General features: G+C 42.6%; 1 protein-coding gene across 1 annotated transcript in view; it reads left to right on the top strand.

Annotated features, from left to right (window-relative positions):
• LOC140551044 (epiplakin-like) overlaps nucleotides 1–20818 on the top strand; it is a 202437-nt gene that overhangs the window by 141182 nt on the left and 40437 nt on the right. The window contains exons 24-35 of the mRNA XM_072674413.1: nucleotides 395–521; nucleotides 1268–1451; nucleotides 1622–1657; nucleotides 3424–3581; nucleotides 3959–4137; nucleotides 4285–4423; nucleotides 5333–5689; nucleotides 6249–6332; nucleotides 6422–6526; nucleotides 6682–6780; nucleotides 8769–12122; nucleotides 13107–19422. Coding sequence (XP_072530514.1) covers nucleotides 395–521; nucleotides 1268–1451; nucleotides 1622–1657; nucleotides 3424–3581; nucleotides 3959–4137; nucleotides 4285–4423; nucleotides 5333–5689; nucleotides 6249–6332; nucleotides 6422–6526; nucleotides 6682–6780; nucleotides 8769–12122; nucleotides 13107–19422 — 11138 coding nt within the window. The remainder of the gene's footprint in view (nucleotides 1–394; nucleotides 522–1267; nucleotides 1452–1621; nucleotides 1658–3423; nucleotides 3582–3958; nucleotides 4138–4284; nucleotides 4424–5332; nucleotides 5690–6248; nucleotides 6333–6421; nucleotides 6527–6681; nucleotides 6781–8768; nucleotides 12123–13106; nucleotides 19423–20818) is intronic.

The following is a 20818-nucleotide window of genomic DNA, read 5'->3' as shown; positions in this document are numbered from 1 at the left end:
AACACATCTGATAGTTCAGACTACAAAGGTTCAAACTACTGGGAATCGATTGTACCACAGGTGTATCGGATCATGTTGGTTCAATGCTAGCCTTAGTTGTTGTACAGGAAACACACCCCAGGTCGGATCAGATTCAGGCAATATTTTGTGTCCGGACAGAGGGGTTGACCTCAGACTTGGTGTACAAACATGGTGTAGGTAGGGTCAGGCTCAGACACAAAGTTCTTTAGAAAAACATATTTAATATTAGATATTTAATTACATGTTGGGTTATGCACTGAATTACATTAGCAGTCAGTGTGCACTTTCACTGAAGTTCTCTACTTTTGTCTATGAACTATGAGAGAGATGAAGGTCATCCTCTCTTCTAATCAAAAATTGTGTTGTATTTTAGTTTGGACTCAAGTCTGCAGAAGTTGATGATCCTCTGGCAGAAGCTGCATGTGGACATGAAGAGTCTGCTGTCCTGGCAGTACCTCATGAGAGACATCCAGTTTATCAACTCCTGGAACTTCATCATGGTAAGGAACCTTTATTTATTTAACCCTCCGAAAATACTCCCATGCACTTCATTATTGTGTACACAGGTGAGCCAAAACATTAAGACATTAAGGGTTAGGGTTAATGATGGTCATCTTTGTGCCATTGTAACAGCTCATTCTACAAGACCAGTGAAGGTAGCTTGTAGTGCCTGTCAGTAAGATGATAGCTTCAGATGCTTTAACTTCTACCAGTTGCGAGGTGGATCCACCATTGATCTGACACAGATCTAGAGTGCTCCACAGATAAATGGCACACACATATCCATCCATCTAAGTGATGTAAAAGAAAACAGGACTCATCAGACTTTCTTCTTCTTCTAAGGTTCAGTTCAGATGTTTGCGTGCCCATTAATGGCACTTTTGATGGTAGACAGGAGTCAGCATGGGTATTCCCCCATAATCATTATATATTACCACACTTGTGCCACAGTAGCCTTTCTGTCCGTTTAGTCCAGATGTAATCACCTACATTGCCCTTACACATCAATGAACCTTGAGGGTCCATCTGCCTGTTGCTGTTTTTTTATTTGTTCCTCCTCGGACCACTGTCAGTAGTTACTTACCACAGCTGACCGAAAGCATCCCACAACCAACATATGAGCGTGAACTGTTGATGATGAATGGACCATTAAAAATGAACCAAAACACATTAATACATCGTTACAATCTAAACTTCACTGTGCCATCCTGATTTACACTTTTCTCCATGTGCTCCGTTTGCCCAGTTCAAGACTCTGAAGGTGGAGGAATACCGCCTAGCTCTAAAGAATCTGGAGCAGCACTATCAGGTCTTTATGCGAGACAGCCAGGACTCAGACATCTTTGGCGCAGATGACCGTATGCAGGTGGAGAGTGCTTACAGCAAAGCCACCCAGCACTACGACAGCCTGCTGCGCTCGGTGGAGCAAGGTGGGTAGAAGGGCCGAATACTGTGGATGTACCACCCCACATGAGCCACCCATTATCGTACTGCAGTCCATCTGAACAGCTTATTATTTTAATTCCTGCCTATTTGCCTTAAAAAACAATCTGATCCCTGACCTGCAGATCAGATGGTAACTGTACCATTCATGTTACAGAACCTCAGATCATCAGCTCCAAACACAGTGATGCCGGTAAAGATTTCAGATTGAATGTGACAATGATTTCTCCATCATCATCATCATCATCATTTTCACCAAACTCACCTTCGTTATCTGTGTTATGTCATGTTCATATCTTTTCATCCTGTCTGCATTTCATTTTCATCATTATTCACTATTGTGTGCTTTAACACAGTGCCTTATGTACATGCAGGAACTGACAGCTTGACTGCTTCTGATTTGTGCTTTGATTCACATCTGAAGCTGTTCTGTTTTGTTATGCATGCCACAAGTAATAATTGTGAGATTCTACTTATCTGTTGCCTTTTTGAAATGCATCATACACAATGGAAAGGCTTTTGAAAATGTATATGCTCTAGCTGATTTACGCTATCCCACTATACCACTATCCCACTTTACCTCTATACTACAATATAAAATTATAGATTATATATTGACTAATATAATCACTAACAACTAAATATATGGGCCAAAATGAACATTTCAGTCTATTTTCATGAAAAATGCTTAAAGGTGTCCTAGGATGCATTTATTCAGTATTTGTATGTTGTTGTTTAATGTATAAATAGTGAGCATGTGACTTTAGTTGGGGTTTAAAATGGTCAGTTGTCAATTTACAACCCTGTTATTTTGCTGTTATTATAAAAACGTCCAGATTTTTCTTTATATGGTGGAATTGTAATAATAATAATAATGAACTCACAGCATGAATAATGAACAGCTCACAGGAACCACATAGCATAGCGTAGCACAGCATAGCTTTGTTTTTTTCACAGTAACAAGAACAATGTAAATATTTCTTGTAATTTACTTCTTACCAGAGAGTGTGGCTGTCTTCTCAGTATGGTGTGTGTTTAGCTACCTGAAGAGATTGTAGTCGTTCAGCTGGTTTAGCTTTTAGCCTAGCACCTACCTGGCACTTGCTTACTTGCTTGGGTTTGGCTTCCTCTTCTTCTTCTAATATGTGGTCAGTTCTAGTCTGTGATAGTCCAGTTTGTTTTCAAGGGAGTGGACGTTGGAGAATGGAAGAGATGGTAGATGCTGGTCGAGATCTAGCATAGCGCGAATACCGGCTTGTTTCCCCAGCTTTAGCTTCCTCCCTCGCTGAGTTTGATCTAATTTTCTGGCACTGGAGAAGCTGCTGTCATGATGCCTGGTTCAAATAGCACCTGTTTTCTAGCATTGATGTTCAATCTTGTCTCCACCAATACACCAGATTCACATGTTGACATATGATCGTTGGCGTTTGCCAACATTACAGCTTTAGTTGTGGAAAGGCTTTCACTAGTGGCCTGGGTTTCTGTACATTTTGGGGGCATCAATAAAAGGAGTCTAGATTTTTTAAAGAGATAACAGTGTTTAAGGTTCATGGGATGTCACTTTTATGTATCAAACTCTCATTATTTAACTAAACTAAAAGTTTTCAATTCTAGGGCACCTTTAAAGCATTGTCTGTGCAATCTCTGTTTCACCACACTATAAATAGTCTCTTCGGGTGAGTTGGGTGTATTCTGTGCACCTTTAAAATATTCAAATCAAGTTGACGGAAATTTGATATATAATGATTCTGTGAATCGATCTCTAAAGAATTCTAATTGAATCTAATGGCTTCTATCCATGCTATGCGTTCCCGTTCCTTCCTTTTGTGGTGGCTTTGGGATCATCACTAAGAGCGTCCTGGATCAGATAATCTTTCATTTGTCATTTGATCCAGGATGATCTCTGTCTCTGATTTAACACATGTACCCAGAGTAACACTCGTTATCTCACCCACACAGGAGAGCAGGATGAGTCTGTGTGTAAGAGCTACATCACTCAGATTAAGGACCTAAGGCTGAGGCTGGAGGGCTGTGAGTCCCGCATGGTCAGTCGCCTTCGGCAGCCAGTGGATAAGGAGCCCCTGAAAGCCTGCGCCCAGAGGACCACTGAGCAGAAGGTGTGGTACAGTATGTTTGTTAGCAGGAAAAATAAGCTGTTTGGGCATAATCTCCTGTATGTGTTACCAAACACTCATACAGCACCATTCTAGTACTCCGCAGCTTAGAAAGTCAGGGTCAGAGTGCAGGGTTAGCCATGCTACAGCACGCCTGGAGCAGATATAGTTAAGGGTCTTGCTCAAGGATCCAATGGTGGAAGCTTTGTGGACCCTGGTATCTAACCCACAGCCCTGTGATCAATAACCCATCAAATTGGGTAGATTGGGTAAATTGGGTAGAATATTAAATTTTAGTTATATTAAAAAAGCTGTAATTTTGTACATACAGTGCATTTGTGGGTACATGTATTTATCTGTTATTATGTCTCTCTAAACAGAAAATGCAGACCGAACTGGACGGCATTAAGAAGGACCTGGATGTGGTGGTGAAGCAAAGTGAGGCCGCGCTGGTCTCTTCCCAGCAGTCCAGCTCCGCTCCTGCCCTACGCTCCGAGCTGGACATCACCCAGAAGAAGATGGACCATGTTTACAGCCTGTCTTCTGTCTACCTAGACAAGTCAGTCTTTATACCATGAATTTCTATTCACTTTCTTACTTCACCATGAGATCTGTAGACAAGCTAAGTGTGCATCCGAGTTGTATGTTTTTTGTTTAATAATTTCAATTATTGACTCACGCCACACCAATCTTTTTGTTCATGCAGGCTAAAGACCATAGATTTGGTAATTCGCAGTACACAAGGGGCTGAAGATGTCCTCAGGAAGTACGAAAACCAGCTGCGTGATGTCCATAAAGTGCCTGCAGATGAGAAGGAGGTGGAAGCCAGCCTAGCACAGCTGAAGGTGCAGCCTGAACCTTTACATTTATATTATAATATTAAATGTATTTATATTATTATATTAAATAACCCTTCAGATATATGCCTGCATATGTTTCATCAGCAATAGTTTGAGGAAAAATCAGATTGTACAGTTGTCACCTTTGTTAAAGAGCCCTAGAATATTAAACTGTAGTTTTCTGTATTTTGCTACATGGAAATTACCATCCGGCATAACCAAAACAGGGCTGTTGAAAAAACGAGCCTATTCCAAAACCTTAAGTCCGTTGCATAACAGTCTTCGTTCATTATTATTTATGTCCCAAAAATGTACACACCAGCACACTAGTGAAAACCTTTTGAGGCTAAACACAACAGCTACTTCATAAGACTATGGATCGAGGCTAAAAATGCCACGCTGGCAAAAGAAGTGCTAACTGGACCTTAGCAGCACTGTGATTATCCACATGGGCAAGATTATCCAAGGGGCTGCATCTTAAAGCATACAATAAAGCCAGGGGGACCACCTGGGAGCAGCTAAAAGATAATACTAGGCCGACCAGAGAAGGAACTAACTGCACACCATGCTGAGAGAACCCAGAGAGAACGTCAACATGGGTATAAATAAATAAAGGAATAAATAAATCAACAATGTTAATAGTTTAAGTGTTAATCTAGGCTAGGATATGTAACTGTGGGCCTCCATCATGACGTAAACCAGCCATTAAAAGCAGAGCTTTATCATGTTTTTTTAATGAGCTGACCGTTAAAGAAAAAAAGCAAGTAACATGGTTGTAAGTAGACTTGTTAAATCACATCAGACATTTGTAAGCCTGGACACTAAAGGTGCCTTGTCTGACTGCCTTTGGCCTAATGGCAACGAGTTGGAAGTTTTATCTGTGTTTTGAATCACATGTTTTTTTTTCCTTGCCAGAAATTGCGCTCTGAGGCAGAGGCCGACCAGACGACGTTTGACCGCCTGGAAGCTGAGCTGCAAGATGCTGTCACAGTAAACGAGCGCATGTCCAGGGTGCACACTGAGCGGGACGGTGAGCTGGATCACTACCGGCAGCTGGTGGCGAGCCTGAAGGAGCGCTGGCAGGCTGTGTTTGTTCAGATGGACCTGCGACAGCGTGAGCTAGAGCTGCTGGGCAGGCAGATGCGGGCATACAGGCAGAGCTACGACTGGCTCATCCGCTGGACTGCAGACGGCAAGCAGAGGCAAGAGAAGATCCAGGCAATGCCGATCGGTGATAGCAAGGCCCTTAAAGAACAGCTGACCCAGGAGAAGGTAATGGGTTGGGTTCTGGTCATTGGTTCTCAATAAGAAGTATATTGAGAATTGAAGAACATATGTAAATGTAGCATGAAGCTAGGCAGTATAATGATATGTATAGATATTGGGCTAAATGACATTACGATATGTCTTGAGACATTTTATGGCTTTTAATGTGTAAAAATGTGAGTATCAGCATATACATATATATTGTAAACTGATGAATCATTGCTGACTTTGATTTATTACTGCTTAAATAATTTGTTAGGCCATTAATTTCATGTGTTTTTTTCATAGAGTATAGTAAAATATAATATAGTAAAATATAACATAACACCAGTCTCTTGCTTTTAATAATGATATTAATAAAGCTGGTTAGAATTTCACTCATTTGAATCCTATTATCCTCATTACAGCTCCACCAGCAGACTTGGTGAAACTCTTTTAAGGGTTTGAGGAGTTAACTAATAGAGTATATAGTCTCTGGTGGTCTACAGCTTTTCCAAAGTACTGCAGTTCATTGTATTGTTGTTTGAAATTATAATGCTGTTTGTTGGACTATGGTTATAAACAGAACCTCCTTGAGGAGATTGAGAAGAACAAAGACAAGGTGGACGAGTGTCAGAAGTATGCCAAGGCCTACATTGATGCTGTAAAGGTAAGTGTGCATGGATGCCTGAGCCGTCCTCATATTGTATTTGAGTGTATTAGTGCCTAAGCTGCATCCTTCACTATGTATCCCTCCAGGATTATGAGCTTCAGCTGGTCACATATAAAGCCTTAGTGGAGCCTATTGCTTCACCTCTGAAGAAAACCAAAATGGAGTCGGCTTCAGACAACATTATTCAAGAGGTACTTTCCCTTTTCTGATTCTGAGTGATTGCTTGTTTTATTACATATGATATGTTCTGCATGTAATGTCAGTAACCTCTGTCCTTTTGCCATGTCATGTTGCTCTAAACCTTAAAACCTTAAGTGTTTTAATGTGTTTTTGAATTATTTTACAGTACGTCACTCTCAGAACTCGCTACAGTGAGCTGATGATCCTGACAACCCAATATATTAAATTTATCATGGAGACACAACGACGCTTAGAAGATGAGGAGGTAAGAGTCAAAGGCTCAAGGAGTACTACATTCTCTGCCACTACCTGAAATACCCTGTAATCCGCTCAAGTAGTTTAATGTATGGAGAACATATTTTGTCTTCTTCAAATGTGAATCAGAGGAGACACAATTTCAGTTGCCATCTATATTACTTCACAAAAGTGTTCTGCTTGATCATGTGAAAGAGCCTCAGAATGAACTAACATGGCCTATATGCTCACTCCATGGGAAACCTGTTAGATAGTGGACACAGTGCTCACCTAGGTCATGAGTAATGCTAAATCCTAGTGGTGCAGCACATCCCATTTCCCCAACGGTTTCTGTCTCTCATTATCTGTTGTAGTATCTGAACTGTACGGGGGTGAACTTTTCTGAATCTCTGTCACAAGAAGAAGCTTAAGTTTACTGTAGAGATCCCTCAGCCTGAAGCAAACTCAATATACCACCAGTGGGAAAAAAGCATGCACTTTTACACCAGCTGACTCCATTAAACACTGAACGAATGCAAATATACCACCCCCTGTAAACTAAAAGAACATGTGTTTTCCCTTCATTCTTTGTTGCTTGGGCTCTTGATTTTTTTCAGTCAGAGAATGCTTCAGGCTGATTTTCACCCTTTCTCTCTATTTTTTCTGAGAAGCACAATTTTGGTTTACCCCCTTTTACTTTCTAACTTGCATTTCTGTTTGTTTGCTTCTCTATACTGCTTGCCAGTGCTTTATCATGATGAATGTTTATCATGTTTGGGCGCTAATGAGGTAAATGTTTCACCACAACGCATTGTCATATTTTTTTACTACCTCTATACACAGCCAAGTTGATGTGGCTCATTCTCAAAAATGATCTAGTTCTAAATGTGATTTAAAAAATTGTGTATTTTATTCAAATCCAGCCCCATTGGTGTTGTCATATTGTTCACATGATATCAAAGAAATTACTGCATATTACAACCCAGAGTCATTTACCACAGTGACATTCATCAGATGCATTCTTCCAAAACACACTCCATGTGTTCTGCATTTTGCTCTGACACCAGTTCAACTCCCATGCTTTATTTGCTGCATCACTAGATTATATTAATCCCAAGGTTTTAAAATGGCATGAAATTTGGAAGAAAATGAACCAGTTTAGATTGTTATGTTTGCATTTCTGCTATGCATACTTATTCTTAGCTTTCTTTTCTTGCCTTCCTAAATGCAGATTTAGGTTGTGAAGTTTCACACTAAAATAAACAGAGCCTTTCTGCACCATTATGCAGATTATGCTAGTTATTGACAAATTAAAGAACCGTTAGTCTGAGCAAAAAGACTATAAACTTAAGAATCACTTTAATTTCTTAGAAGTTATTCCTCAATCCATCTCATTAGGTAGGGATGTCCCGATCAGGTTATTTTTTTGTGAATTTCTTAATGTTAAGTATCAGCCAAAAACGATCTGATCTTTTATGTTTGTAATAAATAATCCAGCCACACAGTTTAGGTAAGACAAGCTGCTGATTAATACATTCAGTTTCTATAAGAGACATTCAGGACTAATAAAATTAGTTGTGATGTGAGGAGGAAGTGCCATCAACCCACCCACCCCTGACAGAGCAAGTCCAATTGTACTTTCTCTTACTCTCATAATACCATGCAAATCCAATGGCTTACTGATTAAGTTTTCCAGGTGATTTTCCAGTTCAACTGAAACTATTTTTTAAGGCTGAACAGACAAACCATTTTACAGTATAACCCACCAGTAGCATGATACCATTCAGTATCCCAGTTGTTTTATTGTGTTGTGAAGTGATTGTGTCTCATTCTGTGTGCCATACATTAAATTGAACTCTTTTGTAATCTCGTAACATCATAATAACCTTGTAATGTACTCACATATGTGTAACTACCTTTATATGCCGTCTGTATATAAAATCATAACAGATGTAATATCTAACCTCAAATGCTTAACCCTGCCTTACATTTCCCTTACTATTCCCTCCACTAATACAGAAAGCAACCGAGAAACTTAAGGAAGAAGAGAGGAGAAAGATGGCCGAGATGCAGGCCGAGTTAGAAAAACAAAGGCAGTTAGCCGAGTCTCATGCCAAGGCCATTGCCAAAGCCGAACAGGAGGCTGAGGAGCTGAAGCTGAAGATGAAAGAGGAAGTCAGCAAAAGACAAGTCGTTGCTGTTGATGCCGAGAAACAGAAGCACAACATTCAGCAGGAGCTCCAAGAACTCAGGAAGCTCTCTGAGCAGGAGATCAAGTCTAAAAGTCAACAGGTAGAAGAGGCCTTGCACAGCCGCATCAAGATTGAAGAAGAGATCCGCATAATCCGACTCCAGCTGGAGACGACGGTGAAACAAAAAGGGACGGCTGAAGCCGAACTCCAGCAGCTAAGGGATAAAGCAGAAGAGGCTGAGAGACTAAGGAAGGCTGCCCAAGAAGAAGCAGAAAAGCTCAGGAAGCAAGTGAACGAAGAGACTCAGAAAAAACGCAAGGCAGAGGAGGAGCTAAAGCTAAAATCAGAAGCAGAGAAGGGGGCTGCAAAGCAAAAGCAAAAGGCACTGGAGGATCTGGAGAAGTTCAAGCAGCAAGCAGAGGAGGCCGAGAGGCGGATGAAGCAGGCAGAACTGGAAAAGGACAGGCAGATCAAAGTTGTGGAGGAGGTGGCACAGAAGAGTGCCGCCACAGAGCTGCAGAGCAAGCGTCTGTCGTTTGTCGAAAAGACGTCAAAACTGGAGGAGTCGCTGAAACAAGAGCAAGGCACCGTCATGCAGCTTCAGGAGGAGGCCGACCGTCTTAAAAGGCAGCAAGCTGAAGCAGATAAGGCAAGAGAACAAGCTGAGAAAGAACTGGAGGTATGGAGACAGAAAGCCAACGAAGCTCTCCGTTTGAGGCTCCAGGCCGAGGAGGAGGCCCACAAGAAGAGTGCTGCTCAGGAGGAGGCAGAGAAGCAGAAAGAAGAAGCAAAGCGTGAGGCTAAGAAGAGGGCCAAAGCCGAGGAGGTTGCTCTGAAACAAAAGGAGACTGCAGAGAAGGAGCTGGAAAAGCAAAGGAAGGATGCTGAGGAAACTGCTCAACAGAAGCTTTTAGCAGAACAGGAGCTGATCCGTTTAAGGCTGGATTTCGACCATGCCGAGCAGCAGAGAACACTGCTGGACGACGAGCTGCAGCGCCTCAAAAATGAAGTGAACACAGCCGTGAAACAAAAAGAGCAACTCGAGGAGGAGCTTTCTAAAGTCAGAAAGGAGATGGAAGTTCTTATGCAGCTGAAATCCAAAGCTGAGAAAGAGTCCATGTCAAATACTGAAAAAAGCAAGCAACTCCTGGAATCTGAGGCAGCCAAGATGAGGGAACTTGCCGAGGAGGCAGCCAAACTTAGGTCGGTTTCTGAAGAAGCAAAGAAGCAAAGGAAGGTTGCGGAGGATGAAGCAGCCCACCAGAGAGCAGAGGCTGAGAAGATCCTCAAAGAAAAGCTGGCTGCCATCAATGAGGCAACTCGTTTGAAAACTGAGGCTGAGATTGCTTTGAAAGAAAAGGAGGCAGAAAACGAGCGTCTTAGGAGGAAAGCTGAGGATGAAGCCTATCAAAGGCAGGTCCTTGAAGACCAGGCAACTCAGCATAAGCAAGATATTGAGGAGAAGATCGGTCAGTTGAAGAAGTCCTCTGATGCTGAATTAGACAGGCAGAAAAAAATTATTGAGGAAACACTGAGGCAGAAGAAAGTGGTCGAAGAGGAGATTCACATTCTGAAAATCAACTTTGAAAAGGCCTCAACAGGAAAGCAAGATCTCGACCTTGAGCTGAACAAGCTGAAGAGCATTGCCGACGAGGCCCAGAAGAGCAAAGCGCAAGCAGAAGAGGAGGCAGAGAAGTTCCGAAAACTGGCTCTAGAAGAGGAGAAAAAGAGGAAAGAGGCAGAGGAAAAGGTGAAGAAGATTGCCGCTGCAGAAGAGGAGGCAGCGAGACAGTGCAAAGCTGCTCAGCAAGAAGCTGAGCGCCTCAAAAAGAAAGCTGAAGATGCAAAACAGCAGAAGGCCAGTGCTGACAAGGAAGCTGAGAAGCAGATCATTTTAGCTAAAGAAGCTGCACAGAAGTGTTCTGCTGCTGAGCAGAAGGCCCAGGATGTCCTTGTTCAACAGAAAGAAGACAGTCTCGCTCAAACCAAGCTGAAAGAAGAGTATGAGAAGGCAAAGAAATTGGCAGAAGAGGCAGAAAAAGCCAAAGAGAATGCCGAGAAGGAGGCGGCTCTGTTTCGGCAAAAGGCAGATGAGGCTGAGCGTCAGAAGCAATCAGCTGAAGCAGAAGCAGCGAAACAGTCCAAGGCACAGGAGGATGCTGAGAAACTGAGGAAAGAAGCTGAAACAGAAGCTGCCAAACGTGCTAAAGCAGAGAAGGCAGCACTGAAACAGAAGAAGCAGGCTGAGGCAGAGATGGCCAAGCATAAGGAACTTGCTGAGACAACCTTGAAGCAGAAGTCTACTGTTGAGCAAGAGTTAGCAAAGGTGAAACTCCAACTTGAAGAGACAGACAAACAGAAATCCGTCTTGGATGAGGAGCTGAAACGATTGAAGGATGAGGTCGGTGATGCCGTCAAGCAGAAAGCTCAGGTGGAAGGAGAGCTGGCTAAAGTGAAGAGCCAGATGGAGGAGTTAATCAAATTAAAGATCACAATCGAGAAGGAAAACCAGCGACTTATGGAAAAGGATAAGGACAACACAAAGAAACTGCTCGAGGAAGAGGCTGAGAACATGAAGAAACTAGCCGAAGAGGCTGCCCGGCTTAGTGCTGATGCACAAGAAGCGGCCAGACTGAGACAGATTGCAGAGGCTGATCTTGCAGAGCAGAGAGACCTGGCTGAGAAGATGCTCAAAGAGAAGATGTTAGCCATTCAGGAAGCAACCAAACTGAAAGCTGAGGCTGAAATGCTCCAGAAGCAGAAAGCCCAGGCTCAGGAGGAGGCCCAGAAACTCCTAGAGGCCAAAAAGGAGATGCAGCAGCGTTTAGAGAAAGAGACGGAGGGCTTCCAGAAATCTTTAGAGGCAGAACGCAAAAGGCAGGAAGAAGCATCTGCTGAAGCCGAGAAGCTAAGGACCAGGGTAACGCAGCTAAGCAATGCACAATCAGAAGCGGAGAAAGAAGCTGAAAAATTCAAGAAACAAGCCGAAGAAATCAGAGCCCGTTTGCTTGAAACTGAAAAACAAACTTCTGAAAAATTCACTGTTGTGCAGAAACTGGAAGTGGAGAGGCTGCAGAGCAGCAAAGAAGCAGATGATCTGCGTAAAGCAATTACAGAACTCGAAAAGGAAAAAGAGAAACTGAAGCAAGAGTCTGTGGATTTACAGAATAAAGCAAAGGAGGTATTGTATAGTAGCAACACTGAATTACTAATTTCCCTGAAAATAACCATAACCCTATTCAGTAATTCAAACTATTAATTGCATATCACTAGTAACATGGGCAGCAATTTGTCGTTTACATTTTTACATTTAAATAAAAAATAACTTTACATTTAAATAAGAAAATTCATAGCACTACAAAATGGTTATAAGCTCCCCAGACAAAAAAATAGTCACCTTGCCTGTTTAAGGTGGTAGTATTTTCAGGTTCCTACAGAAGGCTATACATATCTGCAGGGTGTGTGATGGGATTCATTGATTGAGAAGAGATGAAGTAGCTGAATTTGCAGGTGTATTACAGTGTACGGTCATATGGGTCTACCAGCATTGGCAAAAATCCCAGTCTACAAGAAATACTTGTCAGAATTCTGGGCTAACATGGGCCGCCGATGGGTTTCATGGCTTGTGAAAGAACATGCTGTAAAGTGTTCTTTCAGAAATTGGTTGTAAAGGACCTGCTTTGACTCCTAGAAGCAGTTTTTGCCTGGAAGCGAAGCGATTTTCATTCACAAGCCATGAAACCTGTTTCATCTTTCGGCCACAAGTCTGACGAGGATTTTCTGTAGACCGGGATTTATGCTACTGCTGGTAGACCCGTATGACCACACACTGTACCACCTCTTCTCAATCTATGAATCCCGTTGCTCAACCTGCAGGTTTTCATAGTCCCATCATCCTCGTGCAACGCCATCTGCAGGAGCCTGAAGTTACTACCATCTTAAATTTACAAAGTGACAAATTTGTTTGTTTTGTGAACTTTTATAAGATTTTTATATTTTTTATATACTAATAAATGTCTTACTTTACTGTAAGAAACTTGTATATAATGCATGTGATTTATTCAATTTAATTTATTATTTATTAATGCATTGTTTATTATAAAAGTGTATAGCCTTTGTTGAATTCATATTTGTGGAACTAATGCAATATTTCTGTTAATCATAGATGGCCAGTGCACAACAGGAGCAAATACTTAAAGAAACGACAGTACTTCAGCAGACCTTCCTTACAGAGAAGGAAACTCTGCTGAAAAAAGAAAAGACCATTGAGGCGGAGAAAGTGAAGCTAGAGAAGCAATTTGAAGAGGAGGTGAAGAAAGCCAAAGCCCTTAAAGATGAACAGGAGAAACAGAAGAAGCAGATGGAGGACGAGAAAAAGAAGCTTCAGTCAATCCTGGATGCTGCAGTCAAAAAGCAGAAGGATGCTGAGGATGAGATGCGCAACAAGCAGAAAGAGATGGAGGAACTTGAAAAGCAAAAGCAAGAACAAGAAAAACTCATGGGCGAGGAAAACAAGAAATTACGAGAAAAGCTCCAACAGCTCCAGGCAACCCCAAAACCTGCAACTCACCAAACCAAGGAAATTGAGATCCAAACTGACAAAGTCCCAGAAGATGAATTAGTTACAGCAACAGTGCAGGAAACAACTAAGAAAGTTATCAATGGTTCCACAGATGTTGATGGAGTAAAGACAAACGGAGACTCCCCACTTGCATTCGACGGAATCCGAGAGAAGGTCCCTGCAAGCAGGCTTAATGAAATCGGTGTGCTGAATAAAAAAGAATTCGACAAACTTAAAAAAGGCAAGACAACTGTGCAAGAGCTCAGTAAGCTGGACAAAGTCAAGATGTGCCTGAAAGGCAAGGATTGCATTGGTGGTGTGATAGTTGAACCCAACCAAAAAATGACCATCTATCAGGCTTTGAAGGAAAAGAAAGTTTTGCCTAGCACAGCTGCGATGCTCCTTGAAGCTCAAGCTGCTTCAGGATATATTATTGATCCCATCAAGAACAGAAGGCTCTCTGTCAGTGAGGCTGTGAAGGAATCCATTGTTGGGCCTGAACTTCACACCTCATTGCTCTCTGCTGAAAGGGCTGCAACAGGTTTCAAAGATCCTTTCACTGGACAACAGATATCACTATTTGAAGCAATGAAAAAGGGTTTGGTTTCAGAAGACCAAGCGACTAAACTTCTGGATGTTCAAATTGCAACTGGTGGCATAATCGATCCAGTTAACAGTCACCGGGTGCCTGTCCAAGCAGCTTGTAAGCAAGGACTGTTGGACGAGGAACTCAACAAAGTCTTGTCCAATCCTCCAGAGGATAAAAAACCGTTCAGTGATCCCAGCACACAAGAAAGCCTCACTTATCACCAGCTGCTGGGCAGATGCAAACCAGATCCTGAAACTGGCCTCCCACTTCTTCCTGTTACAGAGACAGCATCAGTACTGGAGAGGACTTACACAGACGAGGAAGCTAAAGATGCGCTCAGTAAAGCAAATGTGTTAGTGCCGTTTGGAAAATTCAAGGGCAAGACAGTGACTATTTGGGAAGTGATCAATTCGGAGTACTTCACTGAAGATCAAAGGAAAGACCTCATTCGCCAATATAAATCAGGCAAAATTACAGTTGAGAAAATCATAAGGATTGTAATAACTGTTGTTGAGGAGAAGGAGAAAAATAAGGAGCCATCTTTTGAAGGCTTGAGGGCACCTGTGCTTGCATCTGAGCTCCTGGATTCCAAGATTATTAATAAAGATTTATTCAATGAGTTGCATAATGGCAAGACTTCTGTGAAAGAAGTGTCTGAGATGGAGCCTATCAAAAAAGCCCTAAAGGGAACAAACAGTATTGCTGGAGTGTTCCTTGAGTCAACCAAAGAGAAGGTGCCAGTCTATGAAGCCATGAAGAAGAACATGCTTGGAGTAGAGGCTGCTCTACACCTCCTAGAGGCCCAAGCCGGCACAGGCTTCATAATCGATCCAGTAAAAAACCAGAAGCTCACAGTTGACGATGCTGTTAAGTCTGGGATTGTTGGCCCAGAGCTGCATGAGAAATTGTTGTCAGCTGAAAGAGCAGTGTTAGGGTACAAGGACCCATATACTGGAAAGACTGCATCCTTGTTTGAGGCAATGGAGAAAGCTCTCATTACCAACGATCAGGGGATCCGGCTACTGGAGGCCCAACTCGCGACCGGAGGAATCATCGACCCAGTGAAAAGTTATCGAGTTCCTCAGGAGGTTGCTTATAAACGTGGGTGTTTCAGTGAGGAAATGAACAAGAGCTTAAGCAGCCCATCTGATGCTAGTAAAGTGTTCTTTGACCCAAACTCAAAGGAGAATGTCTCCTATGCGCAGCTGCTGAAAAGATGCATCACTGATAAAGAAACAGGCCTCCCACTTCTGCCGCTTTCAGAAAAAGCTATCAAGTCCACAGAATCAGATCTGGTCTTGGATGTTCAAACCAAAGAAGCATTAAACAAGGCAACCCTAGAGTTGCACAGTGGACCTTTTAAAGGAAGAAAGGTCACTATCTGGGAGATCATCAATTCCGAATATCTAACCGAAGAACAACGAATTGATATAATACGTCAGTATAGGTCAGGAAAAGTTACAATTGAAAAGATTATTAAGATCGTGATCACACTGGTTGAAGAAAAGGAGATGAAAAAGAAGGAGGAGACCTTTAATGGTCTCAGAGAACCAGTTACAGCCACCTCCCTGTTCGAATCCAAAATCATTGACAAAACCACTTACGATCAGATCCAACAAGGGAAAAAGAAGCCAAGAGAGATTGGCGAGATCGATTCGGTGAAGAAGTACTTAAGAGGATCTGAAACCATTGCTGGAGCATTGGATGAAAACTCTAAGGAAAAGCTTAGCATCTATCAGGCAATCAAACAAAAGCTACTGACACTGAACACAGGCATTTCCCTGTTGGAAGCCCAAGCAGCAACTGGGTTTATTGTTGATCCAGTCAGAAATCAGAGATTTACAGTGGACGATGCTGTGAAAGCTGGCCTAGTTGGACCTGAACTTCACGAAAAACTGCTGTCTGCAGAGAAAGCTGTAACTGGCTATAAAGATCCATACACTGGCAACAAGATTTCCCTTTTCCAAGCGATGCAAAAAGAGCTTGTTCTTAGGGAACATGCTGTACCTCTTCTGGAAGCCCAAGAAGCCACTGGTGGCATAATTGATCCAGTGAAAAGCCATCGTCTCCCCACTGATGTAGCCATACAGCGAGGTTACCTAAACAAGCAGCTGTCTAAGGCCTTTAGTGATCATTCAGAGGATGTCAAAGGTTTCACTGACCCAAGCAAAGATGAGAGTGTCACTTACAAACAACTGCTAGACAGATGCGTGAAGGACTCTGAATCTGGTGTTTTCCTCTTGCCACTTTCTAAAGCTGAAGTTGCAAAAGACGTTGAGAAGTCATACGTTTATTCTGAAGAGCAAGCCCAAACAGACTTAGCTAACACACAAATAGACATACCACACAAGGATTTCGCAGGAAAGCAGATGACATTATGGGAAGTCATGGCATCAGACATGCTTCCACTAGAAGACAGAAAAAGACTTCTTGAACAGTACCGGTCAGGAAAGGTCACTAGGGAGAGAATGATCATCATCGTCATTGAAATCCTTGAGCAAAGAGAAGTCATTAAAACCGAGCAGAGTATGCTGTGCGATGTGATCAGACGCAGAGTTACAATCGAAGAGCTGTACAGTTCACGCATAATAGACCTTGAAACATACAATCTGCTAAAACAAGGCAAGAAAACCATCCGGGAGGTTATGGAGATGACAACTGTTAAGCAGTACCTCTTTGGCACAGGCAGCATCGCTGGAGTGCTCTCAGACAGCTTTGCCAAAGTTAGCATTTACAATGCCATGAAAAGAGGTCTTATCAAGCCAGATGTTGCTATCGATTTGTTGGAGGCACAAGCAGCAACAGGATTCATCGTTGATCCTGTCAAGCATGAGCTGCTAACAGTTGACGAGGCTGTTCGCAAGGGTCTTGTTGGCCCAGAACTTCATGACAAACTCTTGTCTGCAGAAAGGGCTGTGACCGGGTATAAAGATCCGTACAGTGGTAAAGTCATTTCCCTATACCAGGCTATGAAAAAGGATCTGATTCCTGAAGAGTATGCATTAAAGCTCCTCGAGGCTCAGATCGCAACTGGTGGCCTGATGGATCCTGAGTACAATTTCCACCTCCCAGCTGATGTGGCCATGCAACGTGGATACATCAACAAAGAAACAGCTGAGAGGCTAACTGATCCCAGTGGCGATGTCAAAGAGTTTACTGATCCCACAACAGACGAAAAGCTGTCTTACTCTCAACTTCTCAAGAGATGCAGAGTTGACAAAGAGAGTGGCCTGCATTTACTCTCTCTTGCAGACAAGAAACTGCTGTTCAAGGGTCTTAGAAAGCAAATCACTTTAGACGAACTGCTGCGCTCTCAGATTATTGATCAGAAGACCTACACAGAGCTCACTGAAGGCATCATCTCAGTAGAAGATATCGGTAAAGATCTAAAGAAATACCTTGAAGGCACAAGTTGTATTGCCGGTGTGTATGTCGAGGCTTCCAAGGACCGGCTGTCAATTTACCAAGCAATGAAGAAGAACATGATCCGACCGGGCACCGCTTTTGAACTGCTGGAAGCGCAAGCGGCCACTGGATATGTGATTGATCCTATCAAAAACCTGAAACTGACAGTCAACGAAGCTGTCAAACTGAGCGTGGTCGGACCAGAGTTCAAAGACAAGCTTCTCTCTGCTGAACGAGCTGTGACTGGATACAAAGAGCCCTACACTGGTAAGATCATTTCCCTCTTCCAGGCCATGAAGAAGGGCCTGATCCTGAAAGACCATGGTATTCGCCTTCTGGAGGCTCAGATAGCCACAGGTGGAATCATCGATCCTGAAGAGAGCCTTCGGCTTCCAGTAGAAATGGCGTACAAGCGTGGCCTCTTTGATGAGGAGATGAACAGCATTCTCACTGACCCCTCTGATGACACTAAAGGTTTCTTTGATCCAAACACAGAGGAGAATCTGACTTACCTTCAACTGATGGAGCGATGCATGACTGACCCAGAAACCGGACTTGCGCTCCTACTGCTGAAGGAGAAGAAGCGTGAACGAAAGACATCTTCCAAGTCGTCAGTGCGCAAACGCAGGGTAGTGATTGTAGACCCAGAAACAGGGAAGGAGATGTCTGTCTACGAGGCATACCGCAAAGGGCTCATCGATCAGCAGACGTACATGGAGCTTGCAGAGCAAGAATGTGAATGGGAAGAAATCACCATCTCCTCATCAGATGGTGTCGTCAAGTCCATGATCATCGACAGAAGGTCTGGACGTCAGTACGACATTGATGATGCCATCACTAAGGGTCTCATTGACCAGTCTGCTCTAGACCAGTACCGTGCAGGTACCCTATCCATCACTGAATTTGCTGACATGCTGTCCGGTAATATGAGTGGCTTTAGATCACGATCATCTTCCGTTGGGTCCTCCTCATCATTTCCCATGAGCCCAGCTCCATCCATTAGGACCCCGGCAACAACCTGGAACGACCCAACAGAGGAAACTGGACCAGTGGCTGGGATACTTGATACAGATACTCTAGAGAAGGTGTCAGTCACAGAGGCCATGCATCGGAATCTGGTTGATAATATCACTGGTCAAAGGCTGCTAGAAGCACAAGCATGCACAGGCGGTATCATTGACCCAAACACTGGAGAAAAGTTCACTGTTGCTGATGCTATGAACAAAGGGCTGGTAGACAAGATCATGGTAGATCGCATCAACTTAGCTCAGAAAGCCTTCCTAGGATTTGAGGATTCAAGAAACAAAATCAAAATGTCAGCCGCCCAAGCCTTAAAGAAGGGTTATCTGTACTATGAGGCTGGCCAACGTTTTCTTGAAGTCCAGTATTTGACAGGTGGTCTAATTGAACCTGATGTAGCAGGCAGAGTCTCACTGGACGATGCTGTAAAGAAAGGCACCCTGGATGCACGCACTGCACAGAAACTACGAGATGTCAGTGGATACTCCAAATATCTCACATGCCCGAAAACAAAGCTGAAGATATCGTATAAAGATGCTATGGAGAGGAGCATGATTGAGGAAGGGTCTGGCTTGCGTTTACTGGAAGCGTCGTCCCAGTCTAGTAAGGGCCTTTATAGCCCGTACAGTATCAGCGGCTCTGGATCCACCTCAGGTTCCAGGTCTGGCTCCAGAACCGGTTCCAGGTCTGGCTCTAGGCGAGGAAGCTTTGATGCCACAGGCTCTGGTTTTTCCATGAGCTTTTCCTCATCCTCCTACGGCTCCCCAAGCTATGGACGCCGATATGGTTCAGGAGAGCACAGTGATCTGAACATGGACAAACTGAAAAACCTCCTAACAGCTTTAACACTCAACAGAAACTGTTGCTCTGAAGAGATGGTCTCAACAACACCTTCTCAACCACAGTGCTCTTTAGTTGCTTAATTTGTTGGGGGGAAAAAAGACAAATCTGCTCTGCATGTGGTTGCTTGTGGTAGGGCGGGGAAAGCGTTGTTAAGTTCTACTGACTTTTATTTTATTTAGATTTTTAATATGAAAATGATATTTCAGAAATACTCAGTATGTGGAACTTTTTTCAGTAATATTATTCATGGAAGAAATCAAATCAACAATATCACATCAGTCTTTGTATTGTTTTCCTTAACGCTATTGCATATTTCAGTTATCAGTGTTATGAATTTCTTATTATTACTTCTGTATTATTCTTTTATGCCTTAAGCCCACTTTATGTGGCATATTAACTTCTCTTTATTTGAACGCTATGAGTAAAGAAAAGGAAAAGTTTAGGAAGACGTTATTTCGATTTCTGTTTATGTACATATCTCCTGCACATCTGCATTATTTTGGTAATGTACTTGTAATAAGTTTGCTAGTATGTTCAAATGAAAAAGAAGGGCTGGTAACCATCTGCAGAGCAGAACAAGGAATCTAATAAATATTAATAATAATAGCACATGAAGAATCAATGCTACAGAATCCCACATTTGGCAACACTGCCACAGTTACATGCAAAAGAGACTTTTTCGCATATTTTTGCATATTTTTTCCTTATGAGACTGAACAGTTATGCCCTGCCTTTCAAGAAGAATCAATAAGGATTCATAAGGATTCTACCACTAATCCCAGAAAACCCACAATGGACAGACTCTTTCAGAAAATATAAGCAATTGCAGAAGATGGCGCTAAAATACCTTCACAAGTCAAGAGACACCCATGCTGTTTATATCTAGTCTTCCTCTGTTCCTGTCTCATCTCCAGACTCAAAGTGGACTTCAGTTGAGCCTTAACCTCAACAGATATCTGCATTCACTGTTATGTAAGTGTAGCTGTAACTCCTTTTTAAGATTCCATTTGATTGCATTACAGTCTTGCGTTTCCTCTGAAATACTGTTGTGTGTGCTGTAATTCTTCAGTACAAAGGCCCCTAGCAGACAGTACAATTACTGCTTATGAAAAGACGGTTTATTATTTTATGAAAATTTATAATTAGATATTCATCTTTTAATTGGGTCAATAAATATGTCAAACAATAAATGAAATATATACATATATACAGCCCAAGACCAGCTTTTGCTGTTGGTTGGTCTTTGATGGTCAAGGTGGTAATAAAAAGCTGGTCATCCAAGTTAAAACATACCCTATGCTGGAAAGCTACCAGCTCTTTAATCTGCCTAGTGTATGTTACATTTGATTTTGGTCAGGCTTGGTCATCTTGGTCATGCTGGTCAAGTTGGTTGACCAGATTGGTCATGCTGTTTATGCAGTCAGCCAGCCTGGTTATGCTGGTCATGCTGGCCGACCAG

The sequence above is a fragment of the Salminus brasiliensis genome, chromosome 3 (genome assembly GCF_030463535.1).
Source record: "Salminus brasiliensis chromosome 3, fSalBra1.hap2, whole genome shotgun sequence".
Classification (NCBI taxonomy): Eukaryota; Metazoa; Chordata; class Actinopteri; order Characiformes; family Bryconidae; genus Salminus; species Salminus brasiliensis.
Note: the sequence above shows the minus strand (reverse complement) of the source record. Positions and strands in the feature narration are given on the sequence as shown.